Source organism: Lygodium microphyllum, chromosome 6 (genome assembly GCF_053477565.2).
Source record: "Lygodium microphyllum isolate KBCC chromosome 6, Lygodium_microphyllum_v1.1.10, whole genome shotgun sequence".
NCBI lineage: Eukaryota > Viridiplantae > Streptophyta > Polypodiopsida > Schizaeales > Lygodiaceae > Lygodium > Lygodium microphyllum.
The window spans coordinates 72,416,530-72,439,907 of record NC_141140.1 but is presented as its reverse complement, the minus strand read 5'-3'; the positions used below and the strand labels follow the sequence as shown (position 1 = coordinate 72,439,907).

The following is a 23,378-nucleotide window of genomic DNA, read 5'->3' as shown; positions in this document are numbered from 1 at the left end:
AAGTAGATTTTACCTTATACAATGATGGGGTGGTTCCCAAATGCAATCTTCTAATTAGTTTCTTATAAATAAATCAATGTGAGCTATCATCATCGTGCAAGATAACTACACTAAAACCTTGAACAATACCTTTCATCTTTAATACAACATGAGGAGAAATGTGTGTACCTTGCTTATCTTCGATTGTTGCCTCTTGTTGCAAAGAGTCAATGGTTCAAGGCACTTCATTTATGTTGTATAATTGGACAATGATGTTACTATTGGTACTTGTGTTGTTAGTGTTGTAGTTGTGTTGTTGTTGTTGGGTAGTTTAACCATGCAATTTACATAAAGATGGCTAGGACAACCATAGTAGTAACAAGTCGATTTAAACTTCTTATGGTGTGAATTGATATTTGCATTTTGAATATTTACATTGGGTGCTTTAGCTTGTTGATGCATAGTGCCTCTAGTTGTGGAATTGGGGAAACAATGAGGTGAAGCATCATTTGAACAGAAAGGAATAAAAGGCTTTCATGAATTGTAGTTGTTGTTATGAAGGTAATTTTGAGCATATTATTGCGTGCTTAGGATGTATGCTATATCTTGGAATTCTTTTTTAGCATCATGTGCATGGGATATAACAGCTTGCAAAGAAAAAGACTTAAGAGAATGAAGTTTAGCTTGTATACCTTGTTGAAAGATAAGCATAGGAACTCTCCTTACACTAGAGAGGATAAGGGTAGCTAGGTGTAAATGGACTGGAGGACAGGGGAAACCCTTACCCTAACTCCTTTAGTGGCTATATAAACAGCCTAAAGTACACACTCAATGTAGAGGAGAGTGTACTAGTTGTACTTTGAGGAACTAACTAAACAAGATCTTGTTCTTTTACTTGAGCTCTCTTTCTCCCTCTTGTGCACACTCTCTCATGTGTTCAACTCTGATTTGCAACATGGTATCGGAGCCTTCTCTGATCCTTTCAGCTTCCTATACCCTTAGCTTTACTAATGCACATGATTTTCCATCATCTTCATCTTTTACATCTTACCTCCATAGCCAAACCTTGACCCCCTGACCTTGGAGGACCTGGGGAAGCCAAAGAAGAGCATTCTAGCTCTTGACCTCAACTGAGGACTTCTTCCCCAACACAAGATAACGTGGTGTGGCACATCAAAGGGCAACATTATGCATCATGGAGGGCAGCATTTGAAGAAAATGCAAGAAAAGGCTCAGTCTGGGTAGTGTGGCATCTCTACGTGTGGTGCGGCTTGTACTGGGCGCAATCATGGCAACTATCTTAGGGCTATCGTAGCCCCTACAGTGGACCATCCTCACCTAAGAGGGTTTGTCCTAATTCATCTCCTACAACCTGCTGTGATCAAAACCCTAACTGTGGGTCTCCTAGAAGTCATAGCCAGGAAGCTTCCAGCTTTTTCAACTTTCAAAATTTTCAATGTTTGGTCACTAACAGTGATTTTAATCACTAAATCATCTCTTCCAGAGTCATTTACTAATCTGGGAACTTCAATTTTGAGGTTCTTTTACTTGGAAGGTCATTATCAAGCTCATCAAGACCGACATCTACCATCTCTAGCAACATAAACTAGAGATGAGTGCTTGTAAGCACTAAGGCACATTGCTTAATCGTTATTGCTGCTGGTACCTACACAATCTGAGTTTTTTGGTCAAAAAAATTAAACAATTGAGTGCTTTACTTCATGTTGTAAGGGTATGTGTACAATTATAGACACATAGACCATCCTATCCTAAACTTGTATTGCATATCATGTGTGGTATTTTCAAGTACCCGGTAAATGAAATCAGAGGGATGAGTGTCATTGTACTCTCCTCGGAGTCATCAGCAACAAGCATTGAAATCATAGACCGTCCTTGTTCAACACAAGGTTCATCTACTAAGCCATATCGCAAGGAGGAGCCCGAAGTCCAGTCTAGGTTCACATCATTAAAGCCTAAAAATGCCATTAAACCAAGCCATATCGCAAGGAGGAGCCCGAAGTCCAGTCTAGGTTCACATCATTAAAGCCTAAAAATGCCATTAAACCTCGGAAGAAGATTGCACATAAGAAAGGACCACCAAAGTCATATTTTGAAATATTAAATATGTATGACTTTCAGCCTTTCTCCTCATTACAACTTTGATATCAATTATTTGTGATGCCAGGAGGCATATTCCACGGTGGATTCCGTGAGGTTTTACGGTGGATTCCGTAAACTTAGATGACCGGGGCTCATACACAAAGTGGATTCTTTGTGCGAGAAGTTGATGGGGACGCCTGTCCTTTTCGGGCGTTTCATTAATTTAGTGTGTACATGGGTGATTCCATAGCGGGTGATTCCGCAAAATGCATGTTAAATTAATAAACGTTTATGAGTTTAGAGTGCGCACTCGTAATAAATTAAGGTTAGGATTTATTTCTAACCAGTTGATTTATTTTTGTAGCTGAAGACTGCTAGGTATTCACTTTTGTCGGTTTAATTGTATTATTTTACTAACGATTGTGAATGCTTCAATTGATGTGTAGAGATAGCAGTAGTGGCGGAGGAAAGCATTGGAGTCTAGCGAGTATTCGACCTTTGGATTATATTTTGATAGGCGCCACGCCTATATTTTGTTATGTCTATTGAGGCATCAATTATTGATTATTATTTTGTATGCGCCTATGCGCACGGATATGTTATTTCTATTTGGATATTGAGATTGGGCGTGCCAGACTCTATGGGCACCGTCCATTAGCTTTATTTTCCTATTTTTGTAGAAAGCAAACTCAAAAGCTAAAAGCTTGTCATATTTTTGTAAATTGGGCTATTATTGAGCATGAAGATGGAAATATACAAAAAAAATACATGCTTTGTGAAGCGCTCACACAAGGCATGGGGGGAGATTGAACCCAATTGGTCTCTTGCTTCTTGTCGTTCATGCTTTTACATTGTTTTTTGTGCAAAAAGGTAGAGTTCATTGTTCTTGGGGACCTTCCGGGATTCACTATGTGAGCATACTGCGACGACCGATCTGCGCACCAGTGGTATCAGAGCGGAGCTGAGATCAAGAGCTTCCAATCGCTACCCATCTCGAGCGAAGGCGGAGCTCCAGGAACGATCGGGCTCTACAGTCAATCTCGTCGCGAACCGTCGATACAGGCAGACTTCTGGCGATCAAGAACCCCTGTTTCTACTGACAGATCGCGAAGGACCAGGCTGTGTAGGCGGAGGACCACGCATCCATCTCCTTCATCAAGTCGTGGAAAAACCAGAGATAAGCTTTCTTCATATCCAAGTTAATTGCTTCAACAAGGCTTAAGCTTAAGCTTAGAAGCTTTAAAAAAGCTTCAAGCTTCAAAAATTTTAGTCGTGGTATCTCAGGAGCCTTCCGCGTTTTTCGCGACGTCCACAAAACGCCTCCCCCCCCCACCAAATCAGTTGACGGCTTCATTAAAAGCTTAATCTCTTAAGTCAAAGCAAGGTTTCTGCAAGTCACACAGGGCAAGAAAGTCACCAAACTCCGGGTCCTGTGCACCAGAACTCAAGTTCTGCAAGTCGACTGGAATCAAGTCCTGCAAGTTCATCAAGTCGGCCTAAGTTCTGTAAGTCTGCAACTCTGCAAGTCGGCTAAGTCTGCAACTCTGCAAGTCAGACTAGTCAACTGGAGTCAGAACTGACTAGTGCTCAAAACTCCTAGAAGGGTTGTTCCTGCGCAAAAACTCTGAACTGGAAAGTTGTTCGTGGCAAAGTGTTCTACCTATCTACAGGTTCACTGAAGTATTTTCAGCAAACGAAGACGGAAATATTGTAGATTTTCTGAAAATTGAGAAAGAAATACCCAAAAATACATAGCCTTGTAACCCCGAATTTGAGCTACGCTCATCCCGCTAACCTAATTTTGAGTGAGAAAGGTTTATTGAGTTTTACAGGATGACGACCCCACATATGGATGATCCTATGGCTGAAGACGACCTACCTGAGCCTACCATGGAACAAAAGCTGGATCTAATCATGCTGCAATTGGAAGAAGAACGAAGGGCTAGGCAAGCATTGCAAGCGCAATTGACAAAATTACAAAGAGCGTCTACCGACAAAGAAGAACCTCAAGCTGAAGATTTGATTCGACGCCACTCTTGAAGCACAAACCATTCGCAAGGAATCCAAGATAAGTAAACGAAGTTTCAAATTTCGCACTTTGAATGGCATACGAGAAGGAAAGACTGTCTTATCATTCATTAGCCAGTTTGATGACTATTTCCATGAGGAAACTTATCCAGAAAAAGATAAAATCAAGTGTGTTACTAATCATTTGGTAGACAGAGCATCACTTTGGTGGACTGTAGTACGCAAGAGCATAGAATGTCCTGCTACTTGGGAAGATTTCAAGAAGAAGTTCATGCAGAATTTCCTTCCACCGCAATTTCATGAGAAGGCTATCAAACAATGGGATTTACTTCAACAACGGGATCATGAGCCTATTCCACAGTATACAGAGCGTTTTTGGAATGCACTCCTACAGCTACGCATGCTTGAAGACGTACCAGAGACGACACATAAGCGGAAGTATATGTCTGGACTTCTTGGACATTACTACGCTGAAGTGAACATGTTCAAGCCTGCTACTCTTGAAGACGCCATCTCACTAGCTCACGACACTGAAGATAAGTTACGCGGTAGAGACAGACGACCACAGCAATTTCAAGCCAATGGTAATTATGGATCTAAACAATTCAATTCCAATTTTAGAAGGTTTAATCCAGGTCGTTTCTCATCACCATCTTTCCGCAAGAATTGGGCTAAACCACCTGCATTACCATCCAATGTCAATACAAATCCTAAGCCTATTCCACAAGCAAATCCAAATGTACCCAAACTTCCAGCCATTGCAAATAATGTAACCAAAGCCAAGCCAATAGTATGCTATAAGTGTCACCAACCGGGACATCTCGCAGCAAATTGTCATTCAAAGAAGCCATCAGCACATATCAACTATCTTGGAGCCATGGACGAAGATGAACTTGAGGATATGCTTGATTTCACTGAAGATGAGGACGACACTACTACTATTTCCGACACTTTACCAGGTATGCCTACTCCACATTCATTATTGACTATGAAATGTTTGGTGCATGGAAAGGAAAGAACTATCTTGCATGATGACGGTAGTACTCATGACTTTATTTCAGCAAAATTGGTAAAGGAATTGAAATTACAGACTGTACCTACGCATTATCGCATAAAAGCTGTATTTTTAGGCACTAGGTACAATGGCACACAAGAAGTTCAAGATTTAGAGATTCAAATTGGTTCATATATTGAAAGAAGAAATTTCTTAGTTGTTCCATTACAGTCAAGCGACATTATTTTAGGAATGCCTTGGAGACACCAACATAATCCAAATATAGATTATTCCACACACATAATGAATATTAATTTTCAAGGAAAATCTATTACATTATATGGTATGCATGCATCTAATATTTTTCCACTGCTTTCGCATACTCAAGCAAAACGTGCATTACGCAAGAGTACTAAATCATATCTCATTTGGGTGAATGAATTGCAAGCAAAGGAAAATCATATGCACCCTAGGCATAAGGAATTTCTTGCATATTTTAAGGATTGTTTTGCAGAAGACCTACCACCAGGTTTACCACCTTCACGACCAGAAGACCATAAGATTGATTTAATCCCTGGCACACAACCACCTTGCAAAGCACCATATAGGCACAATCAGATAGAGCAAAAAGAAATCCAGAGTCAAGTTGAAGAATTACTAAATAGAGGCTTAATTCGACCTAGCAGTTCTCCATTCGGTGCACCTGTACTCTTAGTCAAGAAAAAGAATAATACCTATCGTATGTGTATTGACTACCGAGCTTTAAATAAGATCACTGTAAAGAATAGGTATCCTATACCTAGAGTTGATGACCTTATGGACAAACTGCAAGGAACTTCTATATTTAGTAAAATTGACCTTAAGTCTGGATATCATCAGGTGAGGTTAGATAGATCTGACATATTTAAGACTGCATTCAGAACACAGTTTGGCCATTACGAATTCTTAGTCATGCCATTCGGATTGACTAATGCACCTGCCACTTTCAGTAGAATGATGAACCGTATCTTTCTGAAATATCAGTATTGTGTGATTGTTTTCTTTGATGATATTTTGGTGTTTAGTCAAAGTGAGAAAGAGCATTATGAGCATTTATCATTAGTTTTTCAATTACTGAAAGAAAACCAATTGTTTGCAAATCCTGAAAAGAGTGAATTCTTTAAGACAGAAATTGAGTATTTAGGACATATTGTATCATCTGAAGGAATTAAAGTTGATCCTAAGAAAATTGATGCAATATTGCATTGGCCTGTTCCTAAAAACGTGCATGAATTACGCTCATTCCTTGGTCTTGCTAGTTTCTATAGGAAGTTTGTACGTAATTTTTCATTACTTGCTTTACCATTAACCAAACTTCTCAAGAAAGGAATTGTTTATCAATGGACTGAAACTCAGCAGAAATCCTTTGACTTACTGAAACGTGCATTAACCAATGCCCCTGTTCTACAGTTGCCTGACTTTAATAGACCATTCTTTCTAGTTGTGACCGATACTAGTGGATCAGGAATAGGAGCCGTATTAATGCAAGACAATCATCCAATAGCATATTCTAGTTCTAAGCTGAATCCCTCTGAGCTGAAATATTCCACTTATGACAAAGAACTATTAGCAGTTGTACAAGCATTAAGACAGTGGAAACACTACTTAATGGGTTCAGAATTCATGATAAAGACCGACCAGCAAAGCATTAGACATTTACTTAGCCAACCCCAAATTTCTGACCGTCATATCAAATGGGCTTCCTTCATGCAAAGTTTTCATCCTATCATTCAATACCAACCTGGAAAAGAAAATGTAGTTGCTGATGCATTGAGTAGAAGACCTGCAATTCATAATATTTCTGTCATATCTTTTGATTCTTTGATTGCTATGAAAGATACATATCACCAGGATATTACTTTTCATTTTGATTGGCAAAAATTAGTTCAAAATAATTTCATTCCTGTTGATTCATTGTCATATAATGATGGATTTATGTTTTATGAAAAGAGACTCTGTGTTACTATTCCATTCCGATCCTTTGTTTTGAATGAAATTCATTGTCCCCCATATCAAGGTCATAGAGGTATCATATCTACATTACGCATGTTAACTGAAGATTTTTATTGGCCGCATATGGATGCAGATGTATCTAATTTCGTTTCTGAATGTTTGATTTGTCAAAGAATAAAGAGACATCATGGTAAACAGTATGGATTATTAATGCCTTTGTCTATTCCATCTAAACCTTGGGAACATATTTCTATGGATTTCATTACTGGTTTACCAAATACTAAATCTAACCATGACATGATTTGGACAATTGTAGATAGATTTAGTAAGCAAGCATATTTCATTCCATGTAAGAAAACTTTAACAGCATCACAAGCAGCACATTTATTTTTGAAAACTATTTTTACTAACCATGGATTGCCAAAAGTGATTATTTCAGATCGTGATTCTAGATTTTGTAACAATTTTTGGATTACACTGTTTGCAAATCTAGGCACAAAGATTGATTTCTCATCTGCATTTCATCCAGAAACAAATGGACAAACAGAAGCCACAAACAGCACCATTCTAGATCTTTTACGTGCATATACTATCTCTAAACCTCAGACATGGGATACTCATTTGCATTTATTACAGTTTGCATACAACAATACACCGCACACATCTACAAAGAAAGCACCTTTTGAAGTCATTTATGGATATAGATTATCTACACCTGTTGCATCTTTGTCTAATAGAATTCAGAGTGCTGATGATATTGCTACTATGCATAATAGTATTTTTGATGAGGTTAAAGATATGATTGCTAAAGCCCAACAATCATATACCAAACAAGCCAACAAGAAAAGACAAGCCATGAATTTCAAAGTTGATGATTATGTTTGGCTGAGAATAGAAAAACGTAGACTACAAAGTGTAGATAGACATCCAGTTGTCAAATTAGCTCCTAGATTCTATGGACCATTTAGAATCATTCATAAAATTAATGATAATGCATTCAAGTTAGAATTACCATCTCATTGGAAAATTCACAATACATTTCACATTAGTTTATTGAGACCATTTAGAGGCCAATTACCTATCCACCCTGTTTATGAAAACCCACCTTTATTAGAGGAAGAGACTGAAATACTTGAACCAGAAGCCATCATAGACACTGACTACATGACCACTAGAACTGGCCGAAGGTATTCTAGATACCTAGTAAAATTTAAGAACCATCCTGTAGAGGAAGCACAATGGATGCACACTAGAGACTTAAATGCTTTCCCCACTCTGTTAGCTCCACATTGAGCTAATAGCAATTGAGGTCAATTGCTATCCCACCCCGGGGGTATGATGCCAGGAGGCATATTCCACGGTGGATTCCGTAAACTTAGATGACCGGGGCTCATACACAAAGTGGATTCTTTGTGCGAGAAGTTGATGGGGACGCCTGTCCTTTTCGGGCGTTTCATTAATTTAGTGTGTACATGGGTGATTCCATAGCGGGTGATTCCGCAAAATGCATGTTAAATTAATAAACGTTTATGAGTTTAGAGTGCGCACTCGTAATAAATTAAGGTTAGGATTTATTTCTAACCAGTTGATTTATTTTTGTAGCTGAAGATTGCTAGGTATTCACTTTTGTCGGTTTAATTGTATTATTTTACTAACGATTGTGAATGCTTCAGTTGATGTGTAGAGATAGCAGTAGTGGCGGAGGAAAGCATTGGAGTCTAGCGAGTATTCGACCTTTGGATTATATTTTGATAGGCGCCACGCCTATATTTTGTTATGTCTATTGAGGCATCAATTATTGATTATTATTTTGTATGCGCCTATGCGCACGGATATGTTATTTCTATTTGGACATTGAGATTGGGCGTGCCAGACTCTATGGGCACCGTCCATTAGCTTTATTTTAATTGGGCTATTATTGAGCATGAAGATGGAAATATACAAAAAATACATGCTTTGTGAAGCGCTCACACAAGGCATGGGGGGAGATTGAACCCAATTGGTCTCTTGCTTCTTGTCGTTCATGCTTTTACATTGTTTTTTGTGCAAAAAGGTAGAGTTCATTGTTCTTGGGGACCTTCCGGGATTCACTACGTGAGCATACTGCGACCGATCTGCGCACCAATTTGATTTGCTTCCGCATTCAGTGGCAAGGTTGTAATTAAGGGACTAGACTCTGCCCTTGTTCTAACAAGTGATAAGACATTCCCAATGGCCACAACATATGCTAATGTCCCTCCTCAAATTCGGAAATTTAATTGAAAAGATTTCCATCCTTGGCATGTTTTGGTCAAATACAAAATGATGGAAAGAGGATATTGGCCCTTCATAAAAGGGACCAAAGTAACTGACCCATCCAATCCCCTTGATGTAGAAGATGATGAACGGGCTCAGGCCATCATCATGCTTCATTTAGATGAATCTTTAATTCATCATATTGACCAACTCTCAACTGCAAAAGAAAAGTGGGATGATCTTGAAAAGCTCTATGGTGCTACAGGGAAGAACTCTAATATATTTCTCAAGATTGAGCTTTCCAGCTTGGAATACAAACAGGGAGAAGATCTAAGCAAGTTTATTTCACATATGAAGGGGCTTATGGCACAACTTGCCTTCGTTCAAAGCACCCATCCATGATAAAGATGCCATTGCCATCCTGCTAAAGTTTGTGAAGAAGGTATTTCCAACCCTTGTGACTACCCTAACTAATATCCCAAACCCAACTTTAGCAAGTACCATCGAGTCATGCCTGGATGAAGAGAAGAGAAACAATAATGAAGGGTCTTCAGTATTTACTTCCCTTGAGCAAGTGTTAGTCCATACAACTTCTACTAAGTGCTCCTTCTGTCACAAAAAGGGGCATATTATGAGCAACTGCTGAAAGAAATATCCTAACAAAATGAAGTGCAATAAATACAAAAAGACTGGGCATATCACCAGTAAGTGTCCCAGTGTTCTTGAAGCACCTAAGGAGTTGGAGGTCAACTTTGCCTCCCAATCCATAGGTGACCGACTCTTTTGAGTCTTGTAACACTCTCTACCTATAACCTTTTCTTGTAGCTTGATTTATAAAGGCATCTAATTGAGAATTAAGGGGAGGCATCCTATTATGTTTTTTTATCCAATGCCACCTGGCATTGGGGGGGGAGGTGTTGAAAGATAAGCATAGGAACTCTCCTTACACTAGAGAGGATAAGGGTAGCTAGGTGTAAATGGACTGGAGGACAGGGGAAACCCTAACCCTAACTCCTCCAGTAGCTATATAAACAGCCTAAAGTACACACTCAATGTAGAGGAGAGTGTACTAGTTGTACTTTGAGCAACTAACTAAAGAAGATATTGTTCTTGTACTTGAGCTCTCTTTCTCCCTCTTGTGCACCCTCTCTCATGCCTTCAACTCTGATTTGCAATATACATGCTCTACTAATGGAAGTCCATCTTCATATTTTTATTGGAGCACGTCTTTTGAAACTTCTTCTAGTATTCACAACAATAGAAGTCATTGCCAAGACCGCTCAGTGTAGGTAACTACACTGTTATCTTCTTGCTATGAAAAATTTACCCAATTTCTTCAAGCATTGAGATGGAATTGAGGGGATAGGAAAGAATCCTTCAAATGCTTTTGGAATGCATCCCATGTAAGAGGATGATTAGCACTTTAACAAAGTACATTCCACCATAGGGATGCTTTATTGGATAGATAGTTGGTGGCATCCTCTTGGAAACGGAAGAACAACCTTGAAAACACCAAGTTTAAAGCCATAAACCATTGTGTAAAGCTTGGGACCAATGCTTGACGATGAAGATGTGGAAGCTCTTGATGATGGATGTATTCCTTCTTTCTTGATAAACACCTTGAAAGCGACGCATAGACCAATCACTACACTTTAATTCCAATGTTGGAAGAAATCACCATAGCTTTGCCAAAAATAAAAGAAAATTCATGAACAACTATTTGCCAAAGAAAAAAGTTGAGAGAGAAGAGTGCATAAGAGACCAATTGAGTACAATCATCCCCCTATGCATAAGTGAGCACATCCCCTATGCATGTATTTATTTAATTTTATTCTCTTGATGCTCAAAATACAAAAAAATTCCAAAAATAGACAACACATTTCTCTTCCTTTGCACGACTCATTTTTCCAATTCTTTTCTCCAAAGTGGTTTACTTTTCCCAAAGGTAAAATCTAAAATATCAATCCTAATCTAGAGAAAATATATATCCATAAAATAGTTCTAGGATTTTACAAATTAGCCCACAAATAGTCCCTCACTTGTGCACATGCAATCATTACATTAAAGATATTGTATTCATAAAATAATTCTATGCTGCTCAAGCAGCCAATAAAAATTCCTTGTGCACCATAAGTGCTCTTTAACAAAATAATATCTTCTTTTAATAATGTGCTACATCAAATACAAATTGCATTAGTCCTTGCCATTTAACTACTAAGCATGCGCAACCAGTGTCATACACGCCTATGCACTACAAGCTACAATCATGACACAATTAAACAGTATTGAAAAAGCTACAAAAATAAATTTAATAATTATCTTATTTTTTCATACTTATTCATGTAATTTTGATAACACTATACCATATGCCTCTGAATGCTTGATATTATCCAATGATGAGCCAATAGCAGCCATGGCTACTCTTAAGTCCATTCTTCCTACGAGCTTGAGAATGGGATGCTATACTTTTCCCTTTATTAGCACAATATCGAGCCCTTCTTACTAGTTGTGACAATGTCCATGAGATTGCGTGCCATGTTTGGTTGCCATAGGAATACTACATGAAGTTTCTAACGACCTTCTCTATCTCTCTCCAGCCAATGTTGTTGAACATAAAGAGCATTGCAACAAATGGGCAACAAATATGATCACAACTATCACCATTGAGTTCAAAATTGCTCACAAAGGAGATTATCAAAGAACTTCACTTTTGAGTTTTGAGTGCCACTGTTTCCTTGAGCTACTAAAGTTGTTGTGCTTGGGTAACTCCTAGCCCAAGAGGATAGCCCAAATACCTAAATACCTCTCCTTTCCTTAGAACTTTAAATCCATGATCATAGAGCCAACCAAGGGGGTCATCTCCCCCTAAGTATAAATCTCCATTTTCATATGGTTGATGATTGAGCACGAAAGGTTTGAAAACTAGTAATAATGGTACATGGCATTAAGAGGCTTTTAGGGAAAGTGCCACATGGCAATGGCCACAATTTGCATGCACATAGGGTGCTCATGGTGGCAAATGTCCCCTTGATACTCATCATGCTTTTGATGGAATGCAAGGGAAGAGGTTAGAAGGTGAGGATGAGGCATGCATGGAGCTCAAATATGTTGCAATGGTAAAGGGAAATAATGATGTGGGAGAAGTTGACAAGGCTGTGTGGAAAGAACAAGCAACTCTCAATCGGAGGAGGAGAGCAAAGGAAACTATTGAAGGCAAGCACTCCTTCAAAGCTACAATCAACCTATCATTTGATCGTGTTAGAAAGAGGTATGCTAATTTCACCACAACATTTATGTTTTTTATTCCATGGGTAAACCACATTTTAAGGAGAAGTTCAAAAGATGGTCTTTGACAACCTATTAAGACTTGACCAAAGTAAAGGAGATAGAGTTTATCTATTGCGTGCCTAGACATCTGGATGGGTGGTAGTAGTATTGGTCACAGTAGTCATGAAGTGACTTAGTGAGAATGCACTAAGGGCACTTTGGGGTTAGAGTAACCGAGTTCTATTGTGAACATTCGTTGTGTGATCACCACTCTTAGACTATTGGCCCATTGGCTAATGGATCCATACATTGAGATGGTGTGGGTTGCTGGCATGGGACACCAACCCTTGGGATGTGGTTGTGAACCGAAGTGTTGCTAGCTCCTAGGCTTGGGGGTGAGCTTGTTTAGCTCTATGGTTGGGAGGTGAGTTTGATGTCAAGTCCCTTTTATTTGTGGATATGGCTTGTGTCATGTCTCATATGTAGGTTGGATCCTTAGGGGACGTTTCACTATCCCCATTTTCAGAAGAGATGATTTGACACCCTATTTTTGGGGTTGGTTACTTTTGTGATAGTAGTCCCCCCTTGGTATTGTGAGATGAATCAGTTTTTGCAAGCCAAGTGTAAGGAAGCTAGTCATGTGGCATGGGCAATGTTGGGTTGGTTTGCAATTTTTAGGAACGTAATTGTGTTAATCCATGCCTTTTATGAACTAACCATGAGGAAAGCATTTTTTGTGAGAACGTTGTGGCATTTTCCAATCACTACACGTAGTGTATAATAAATGGCAAAATTTTTGTATTGTTGATAAAAATGACAAATACATGTAATTTGGTTAAAAAATCCCACCAATTTTTTTCGGCTTAAAGACATTTGTATGCACTACAAAATGTTTTTCACAAACATTGTTTCTGGTGTGCAATCGGATTACCGAGGTTCGCCACCGATTACCACGGGTTGCCATGCTTTTGGGTCCAATGTGAGAACTTCTCGTTTTTTGCATCCAAGTGCCAGCTTCACAGTGGGCAGTGGAACTGCGGGCGGCTCAGAAGGTTCATGTGCGCGGGAGATGAAAGAGAATCGTCTACTGTCACGTGAACGGGGGGGACAGGTAGGTGTGGGAGGACACGTGTCGAGCGAAGGCAGGAGCTGACGTGTCCAGGGAGAGGCGGCAAAAAAGAGGGCTTGAAAAAATGCGGACGCGAGAGCGGAGACTGCCGCCCATCAATCCCGACAAAATTTTCCCGACGCTCGCCGCCTACCAAAACCGGCATACGCTTCCATCGCCGCCCACCAAAACCCTCGAAACCTCCGGTCGCTGCCGGGCAACACTGTCCGTCGCCACCCACCATAACCGGTACTGCTCTCTCTCTGTCTCTCTCTCTCTCGATCGATCGATAACCTGCGAGCGTATTGTCCCGTTCAGGAATTCGTGCTGCTTCTGCTGAGACATTCCGTCGCCCAACAAATCCGACAGTCTCCTCGACTCCGTCTAGCCGCCGGCTGCCCTATTAATATATTCATTTATTCATTTTCATTCATAATCATATTCAAATAATTCAGATTACAGCATTTCATTTTAAATTATTAGCAGTCAATTTTCCGTAAGAATACTCTTTGGCCGTCTTCCCAGACCCATGCATCTGTCCCCTGTTTTGACTGCTTCTCGAAAGCCCCGGCCCACTTGTTCCTCTTTTCCGCAAATTTGCACACTCGGAGAAGAGAGCTAAGAGTCTCGCTATGGCATCCGTCAGCCAATGCCCGCATCGGAGCATCTTCATGCATCCAGACGTCTTGACCCTGCCAAGCTCAGTGTAAGCTCGGTGGTTCCATCCATGGCGCTGCACTATTGCTCACCTCTTTCTTCATCGGCAGGTCAGGTCTCTCAGCATTGCTGCCAGGGTCGGATTTGCAACGGCTTGGTTAATGCATCTAGGCCTTCATGCATGCAGCCCTGTTACACATGTGGCTTGAAAGGGCCACCTTGCAGCGTCTCTATCCTCGAGAGAGGGGTCTCGAAATACAGGAAGATGTTTTGTCGGAAGAAAACTCTGAGCACTAGACAGCAAGTCCCCTTCCACAAGTTTACACGCAACAGCCAGAAAGCTCGTTCTGATGGGTTCACATGCAACTCGCAGCTCCAGGGTCTTCCGAGCGCCGGTGTTTCTGATCCATTGCAACCCACTATGTGGGAGCTTCCTGATATTGGCTGTGAGATCTGGGATAGCAGTCTATTGGAACATGTGCCTCAGCAAGAAGCCATGGAACCTGTCTCCAAGCTCATATATCAACACACACCAGATCATGTGTCTCAGCAAACAGCCATTCATCCTGTCTCCAAGCTTATTTATCAGCATGCATTACGCCGAAACATCCACTGGTGGAGTCTTCCCCTGTTCGGCAGTGACGCACCCTGGAGTTTGGCATCTCCGCAGCCCACCAGTTACTCTCTGGTGCATAGAGGATACACTAAGATACTGTTGCGTTCCAATAAACCAAGGGGTCTCATTTCTCCCCCTTTCATGCACATGGTCCTGAATAATATTGTTGCTGCTCTATGTGAACTTGGGGGTTGGTTCCACCACATGGGGAACAAATATGGTGTCTCTCTGCTTTTGCTTCTGGTTCTGGGTTACTGGATTCAAGGGTTCAGATGCTTCCCTTGGCTTGCTGTGTCATATCATTTGAAGGATAGCCTGCAAATTGAGCCTGCCATGTTGCAATTTCTGCAGTCTACGGTCAGTCTTCCAATGGTTGTGAAGCCCCTCTATGGAATAATCTCTGATGCTGTGTACATCAATGGAGCTCGCAGGATGCCATATTTAAGGATTGCAGGTTAGCAACTCGCCTTTTGTCCTCCCAAATCCTTTGCTTGTTGAATGAATGGGTGGTTTGGAAACTAGGCATCTGGCAAATATACAGCTTTTTTTTACTGTGTATGGATCTTGATTCAGAGCTCAATTTGTCTATATCTTTGTAGGTACGTTGCAACTATGTTCCTGGTTCATAGTCGCATTCAATCCCAGCATTCGATCATCTGCTCTTCCATTGATGGGGATTCTTGTGGTGAGCAATATTGGGGCTGCAATTGCAGAGGTAGTAAATGATGCTCTTGTTGCAGAGTCCGTTCAGAAAGAAAGGGGGCATTCCAAAGGGGAGCTCCAAGTCTTTGTGTGGCTTGCTTTAGCAACAGGTGGTCTGATGGGAAACCTTTCAGGTGGCCTAGCCTTGTCCAGGATGAACTCAGAAACCATGTTTTATGTATTTGCAGCCTTGACAGCCCTGCATTTAGTTGTCAGCGCTGTTGTGAAGGAGAAGGTTTTTGGATTTCAAGTGGCAAGGATATCCATGAAGAATGTGGGAAGGACCATTGGAATCCTTGAAACAGTACAGAGTCAAGCTGTGAAACTTGTGGAGTTGGTGAGCAAACAGGAGATTTGCAGGCCTTTATTATGGTTTTTTGCATCTTATGCTGTTATCCCAACTGTGGCAGGAAGCTTGTTCTTCTACCAGACACAGCATTTGAAGATCAGTCCAACTAGTCTGGGGCTGGCCAAGGTGATTGGTCAAATGGGGCTTTTGACAGCAAGCTTGTTTTACAATCGCTATTTGAAAAAGTCGTCACCTCGGAATGTTTTGATGGCAGTGCAATATCTTCTCTCAGTTTGCATGCTTTCAGACTTGCTTTTGGTGAGCAGGATGAATCTAAGATTAGGCATTCCTGATCAATTCTTTGTGCTGGGAGCCTCAGCTTTTGTAGAAGCCATAGCCCAGTTTAAGGTTTTACCCTTGACTGTCCTTTTAACACAACTTTGTCCCGCGGGCAGCGAGGGCTCTTTGCTCGCTTTTTTCATGTCTTGCCATTGCTTAGCCTCCATACTAAGTGGCTATCTAGGAACCTTACTTGCCTCTTTCCTGCATCTATCTGCTACCGATTTTACTGGATTATCATTGGGGATTTTGGTACAATCAATGGCTGCACTCATCCCATTACTGTGGATCTCTTCCATCCCATGCATTTCCAACAAGTCTTTTGTTGCGTTGGATACAAAGGAGGGATTTGTTAGCCCCAAGAAGTTACTTGCGGCAGCTGATTGACAGAGTAAGCAGCTAAAGCTTCCATGTTATTTGGAGCGTATCGGCCCATGCCAGGAAATGGCACATACAACCGATGTGAAAGGGCTGTAGAAATGTCATAAATCTGCCCGTAACATGGGCTTGATGTTGAAGTTGCGTGATGCTTCACATGCCTACTGTAAACAGAGTTGCGGCAGAATCCATCTAAAGTCAGTTGTCACAAATATTATCCTTATTATGGTTGCAAGTACTGTTGCTTTTGACAGGGTTAACACAAAGGACATGTTGCAAAAGGGTGAAGAGTACATCTTTACCTGTATCGCAAGTGGATGTGTAGCAAAGACACTTCTCTCTCACAAGGTTTGCCATGGCATTTTATGTGACTACTCTTTCAATACATCAAATACTTGCGTGGTTGACATGGTGGGTGCAGAGCTTCAACATAATCCTGGACAATCTGTGAAATTTTATTGAAGGTGAAGGGTGGGATGTACAACAGACAGGACTTGGGAGTGAGGGGTAGGCTGGGCAACAGACAGGACTAGTGAGAAGACCTCTTAACTGCTTCCTGCAAAAGCTGGGTGAAGAATGAGCAACAAGCAAAGGAGGGTGAAGAACAGCGATGAATCTACTTTATAAGGATCTCTTTCTACGCCCTCCAATAGACTGCTGAAAGTGAGTGCAAGTAAATCACTTGACCCAATTCCATATCACTAGAGGGATACCATAAATGTCACCAAGAAGTATATTTCTTTCCAGGAGAAGCTTTAGGGGTGAAGGGGGGACTAGCGCAACTTGCAAAAAATTCAAAGTATTAGTAATAAAATTGCAATTAATTAATAAATGTGGTATCAATTTTGGTTGTCATGCATTCAGGGCAAAGCCCATTGTGATATCCTATTTTTCTAGTCCTTTGGTATGAAGGATTTTAGAGCTATTGAAACTTGTATTCCCTATTCCCACTGCTCATTCCAATTAATGTTCCATCTTTTATTTAGTTTAGTTATTAATTGAGGATTATCTTTTTGAAAATTTTAAATTGGCAATAGAGGTTTATCATTGATTCAACAGAGTCCTATATGATTAAATTCCATTCTTAGTTGGATTGCCTTACAAATGTTTGGACCCCAAGTTCCAACACTTTGACTTACTTTGAATAAGTTGGAGTTTTGTAGGGGATAGTGGATGTTGTTACATGAGAGAGTCCAACTCCCTCAAATTTGACAAACAGCCATAGATTGCAGGGGAGGTTTGTAAGATCCACCCAGATGGGGACTTTGGAAGGTTTGCCAATACGTGGATTAAACTCAAGTGTCCACTTGAATAGAGTAAGAGGGGAATTTTTAAGCATCCATTGATCCCACCGAACATGTTGAGAACCATTGTTTCATTCTCAAATAGAACAAATAACAAATTACTAGGGAAATAGTTCATCTCGATGACTTTATAGTTTTGAGCATCCCAATTATTCCTAATCCAAGACCTTGTGTATCCCAAGGAAGGTTGAGGTCCATGGCACCAACCAACAAGAGCTCTCTTTTCATATTCAAGATTCCACATTTTTAAGCTAGGGGTGTGTACAAAGATAGGTAGAATTTACTCTAGTAGGTTGAGTTCTCTCTTGTAGAACTTCTTGCACTCTGTGGCCATCGAAGTCTATGCCTTAGAGTTGGCTACTTCCATTTTGACCTTATTGTTGTTGGAGATTAGTTTTGATAAGTTGTTGGTTGTCGTATAAGCTTGTGTTGAAAATTGGGTTATAGAGGGATTTTAAGGACTTTGCAATACCTTGGCTTTAGGGTGAAACAAAGCTCCAGAAGATGAAATCAAACTTGTTAGTATCGAGCTGAATTGTGGTGATTGGACATCTGTAGGCTAGGACATGATGTCATGGAGTGGTCATGCCCTTTTCCCTCTTGGAGGGGAAGAGATTGCAGTTTGCTTTCCTTACTCTGCAACTGTGAATCTACACTCGATAGTGACAGGGGAAGGGAAGAGAGTTGTGACATGCACACTCACATCTCAAATGGGAAACTTCCCATTAGGGACTTGAGTTCATTCCTCATTCTGTTTTTCACTTCTCAATTATTTGAACTTTTGTTTTTGTAAAAAAAAGCCAAGTCTAGTAAGGCTATTTAACTTGGAAGTCTTTACAAAAAGAGTTAGGGTGCCAATGGGGTTGTGGTACATTGGTTTGCGGTGTGGGTTGAGTTATAGGAGGGCATGAGTTCAAACTGTGCACATTGCATCCCCAAAGGCATAATAAAATATCTATTTACTTCGTAATAACAAGGAGCTAGGGGTAAGCATTTTAGGCCAACTAATGTGTGTATTTGATACTTGCAAGCATAGCTATAGCCTTTTCTTCATTGAAGGCTTGTAACTCCTAGATAGGAGTTTAAGTATCTAGGCTTGTAGGAAACCTTTGATGAGAACTTCTCGTTGAATATGGGCTTGTGACAAAGGAGACCAAATGAGACAATGAAACTTAAACACATGCTCTTAAATGTGGTTGCGTTCCTCCTGGACCAAATTGCATGTGTTGGGATTGTTAAGCAATATCAATGGTCCTAGACTAATAATTTTGTCCATAACTAGTTTGAGCTTAATGTCCTTTATTTTGCACCATATTGAATGCACATTGGATAAAGCCATTCCTTTTTTTTGAAATTTAGACTAGGCTACTCTTGGGATTTTGGTTTCAGTCTCATCATCTCCTCACAAAAAGCTCTTATGAAGGGCTTTTAGCTCTGTGAGGCTTGCCTTGGGAGGTCTCTAGTAGGAGAAAGTAGAGATTCTCCCAATGATGACAATGTGTGTTTCAAGATGATTGCTCTTTCAACTGGATGACTTTATAACCCATTGTGATAGTCTATCTTCTTTTTAATCCTAGCCATTACCCACTACTATCTTTGTGTATGGAAAACTATAAATCCCATTGGAATGCCTAAAAGTATGAAAATCTTGACTTCTTCAATCTCAATGTAACCTTTTTTCAAGAGCCGTGCAAGTGAGGAAGCAAAGAATGGAACTCTTAATCCCAAATTTGTGTAAGTTGACAATCAATTGTGAGGAAGTGTAGAACATAGAGATGCATTGCTAAATGGATTCAACTACAGGATCATAATTGTGTAATGCCATTAGTGTCATTAATAAAAATTTTTACTACCATGTTCTTATTCAAGTGGATGAAGGAGATCCCTTTGAGGTTACCATTATCTACCTTAGTTTGGACCAACCACCCTAATGTACTAGTTGCCATTACAAATAGTAGGGGTGCATATATATGAGGGGTTAAATTACCCTTAACTAACACCCTAGAGGAGGAATCACCAAAAAGGACACCTACATACTTAATGAAGCTCCTACCCAACCCTATGTCAACCATAGATTGGGAAATATAACCCATTCAAATGTTATCATAAGCCTTGTTAAAATCTATATTGAAAAAGACATGTCCTATTTGGTATCTTGGGCATGCTCAATAGCTTCCCATAAATGATAGAATCTAAAATATATGTATGTTTATGAAGCATTTTCATTCTCTTCTAATTCATTAGTCAAAGTAGCATGAAATTCTCCTAGTTAGAGTTTTTTTCAAAAACTTCGTAAGTTGAGAGATATGTGATGGGTCTCTAGCTACTTAGGGTTTGTGATGTGGATGAGTTTTTATGACCCCAACATTCACATTATTTTGGTTTTGGTTTTCTTTTTTTGGGGGGGGGGGGGGGCGGGGGGGATACAAACCCCTCCCATATTTGTAGAGGAGGGATGATTGTGTTCTTAAAGGTTCGGTAGTGTTCATTGGCAACCATCCAAACCTAGACATTTTCCTTTTTCATGGGAGTCAATCGTGTCACTATTTCATGATATGATAGGTCTTGATGTAAGATTGCATCATTGGATGATGGGACCACTGCTCTTCTACATTGGGGACTCCTAGCTCTAGCACTTTTTTTCCATCATTATAAGATTGGGGGAGCTATTCACTAGTGTAAACGGTGAGCCGTTGGGCTTCAATTGTCTCTTCCTTTCTCAGCCTAACCTAATTTGGAGTGCTAATTAGGCATTAATACCTCCTACATTAACAATCTTTTCCAACGAACTATATAGGGTAGTATTTTGTAGACTCTATGTTGAGCTTTGTAGTGTTGTAGTACTCTATGCTGTGCAGAGAACTCTGTAGAAGCACCGTTACACAAGCATGCAAAAATTTCACCCGGTTGGCCTACAAATGTATAATTCGAGAACCTTTTCTGTGAAAATTTGGTATTTTGCGTTCTACTGTTACATTTTGTTCAACATGACTGATATGAACAAATAAAGAAAAAAGATAAGGAAGATATACATTACATAATTGTACCTCCATTTTTTTTGTCATTAAAATTTGTTGTGTTTACATGGCTACCAAGTGCATTTAACTTGTAGAGTTAATGTGCATATAGCCATGGATCATTTGACATGAATATAACTATGCATATAGATGTGTCATGAGTTTTTTTAATAGTACATAAAATGTCTCTATTTTTTGTTTGCTAACCTAATCCCTTGTATTACCCCATCTTGGAGAATATTCCCTCCTCAACTTGGGACTCTCCATTTTGTTAGGTAGAGAGGTCATATTCATTAAGTTCCTTGTCAAATATCATTATGAAATCATTGTTGACATACTTAGAGCTATCCACAAATTCCTCATTCTCCTCATCAAGACATTTCAGTGGGTTGGACAATTTAAACTTGATTTTTGGTAAGTTTAGGGTTTTTAATGTATGTGATTGATTTCAAGTCTGCAAGCTCCATCAAGAAGGGATAATATTTATTCTAGGCCTTACCTTATGTGGCTATTACTATTATGTTCCCTTTTCTTGTTAAATGTGGTTATTACTATTACGTTCTTCCATTCCCTCTTGTTGTTAAATGTTTGAAACTCCTTTGCCTGAGAAACTACATGCTCTCTCACAACAAGTAGCTCTTGAAGAGCAAGCTCTATGTGCACTAGTGAGGCATGTAATTGTGGATGCCTTTCACCTAGTTTTAGGATATAAGCCTCTCTTTTTTGTAAGATAAGATAAAGCTAGTGAGCCATGCACATTGTGTATGCCTCTCCTATAGTTTTAGGATACAAGCCTCTCTTTTTTGTAAGTTAACATAAATCTAGCTCTAGAATATACCTACATTTTCACTTATTGATTATAAATGTTGTTTTGTAAGCTAAGCTAAATCTAGCTTTGAAATATATATAGATTAGAATTATTGTATCACATTTTATGAATATATAATTCAAGAAAATTTTGCACATAGGGTCTTACTGTTACATTTTGTTAGATCTAGTTGACGGAATAATTGAAGTAAAAGTACTAGGGAGTTCCAAGTGCCGAATTAGAACTCCAAATGGAGCTATAATTATGCAATCGTCACTCCCTTGTTTTCTTTGTATTAGAATTCTTTGCATTTATGAACATGTATATTTGCATAACTACATGCACGTTTAACAAGCAAAATTAATACAAACACAGATGCAAGTTTGTTGTATAGTCCATGTAAATGTCAACTTGGGTTGGCCAAGTTGACATACTTTTACCCTAGTACTTTGCATAGGGGGAAACTAGCAATTTTAGAGTAGGGTTTACAAACATTGATAGATTAGGAAACTTGATCCATACAAGCATCTTGGAGGGGTTTGGGCCTATTGGATCAAAGTGTGAGCAATGAGTCTTTGAGGATCCATTAGACATGGCTAAAAGTTAAAAATATGTAGAGCCATTTGCTCATCTTCAAAGAGGAAGATATTATGTTAGTATCAAGAGATTAGGACTTTACAACCTAGCACTTCCTAGTTATTTTCAATGGGGGCCCTCGCTTCATGAAAGAGGCCTATCAGTACCCTAGCCCAATAAGAGTTTATCCATTAATGCTATGTTTGATAATTTGTAATCTCTCAAGTTCCACTTTCAAATAAGAAGGAAATATTTGACCATGTGGCTAAATCTTAGTCTATTATTTGAAAGTGAAACTTGCGAGGGGGACAATTGCATGAACCTACCTCCCAAAGGGAGGTGCACACAGGATCCTTCCAATTGAAATGAAGTATTAGGTCACATTAAACGAAGGCATAGTAACACAAGTTGAATGAACATTGAAGTACATGGTAGGAGTGGAGATGGCATACCTATGTACACTCCATTACACATGAATTGGAATGCACATTAGCTTGACATTAAGAAAGCTTTCTTACATGATGGAGACTTGAACGAGGAAGTTTATGCTAGATAGCCACCAAGGTTTGTAAACGAGGGTATGGAAAAAAAATTATGTCGTTTGTGGAAAGCCTTTTATACATTGAAGTAGGCACCATGGGCATGGTAGGAGAAGATTCATTCTCAATTGATTGGCCTAAGCTTTTAGAATAGCTTGACTAAGAGCACCCTTTACATAAGATAGGAGGGGCATGCTCTCATTATAATATTGTACATTGATGATATGCACTTGACTAGGGGCGATGAGAAGAAAAATTCAGTGTTTAATGTTGATTTACAACAGGCATTTGCTATAACAGAGAAGGAAACGAGATTCCGGAGGACCAACGAGTGGGAACAAGAGCCAATGCAATCCTATATTGTTTAAGTGTTGGTTTTTTTGGCATATTTTTTTGGGTTGAATGGCTCTATTCCATACAGCTAAAAATGAATTTTCTTTAGTTTTTCTT

The 23,378-nt window shown here is 39.7% G+C and overlaps 1 protein-coding gene across 2 annotated transcripts; it reads left to right on the top strand.

Annotated features, from left to right (window-relative positions):
- Positions 1 to 13,811: 13,811 nt before the first annotated feature.
- LOC148034674 (putative folate-biopterin transporter 7) lies at positions 13,812 to 17,616 on the top strand. Of its 2 annotated transcripts, XM_087679635.1 has the most exons (3): positions 13,812 to 13,952; positions 14,022 to 15,430; positions 15,576 to 17,616. In XM_087679635.1, exons 2-3 carry the CDS (start codon positions 14,353 to 14,355, stop codon positions 16,691 to 16,693), a joined length of 2,196 nt encoding a protein of 731 aa, XP_087535761.1. In that variant the 5' UTR covers positions 13,812 to 13,952; positions 14,022 to 14,352; the 3' UTR covers positions 16,694 to 17,616. The 2 variants fall into 2 exon arrangements, with proteins under 2 accessions (XP_087535761.1, XP_087535762.1); XM_087679636.1 differs by having other exon boundaries at positions 13,834 to 15,430.
- The last annotated feature ends 5,762 nt before the right edge of the window (positions 17,617 to 23,378 follow it).

Excerpts from the sequence above, each read along its gene's own strand:
- LOC148034674 (XM_087679635.1), top strand. The coding sequence starts at position 14,353 with ATGCCCGCATCGGAGCATCTTCATGCATCCAGACGTCTTGACCCTGCC. Across the intron at positions 15,431-15,575 it reads GCCATATTTAAGGATTGCAG|GTACGTTGCAACTATGTTCC; the intron begins GTTAGCAACTCG and ends ATATCTTTGTAG.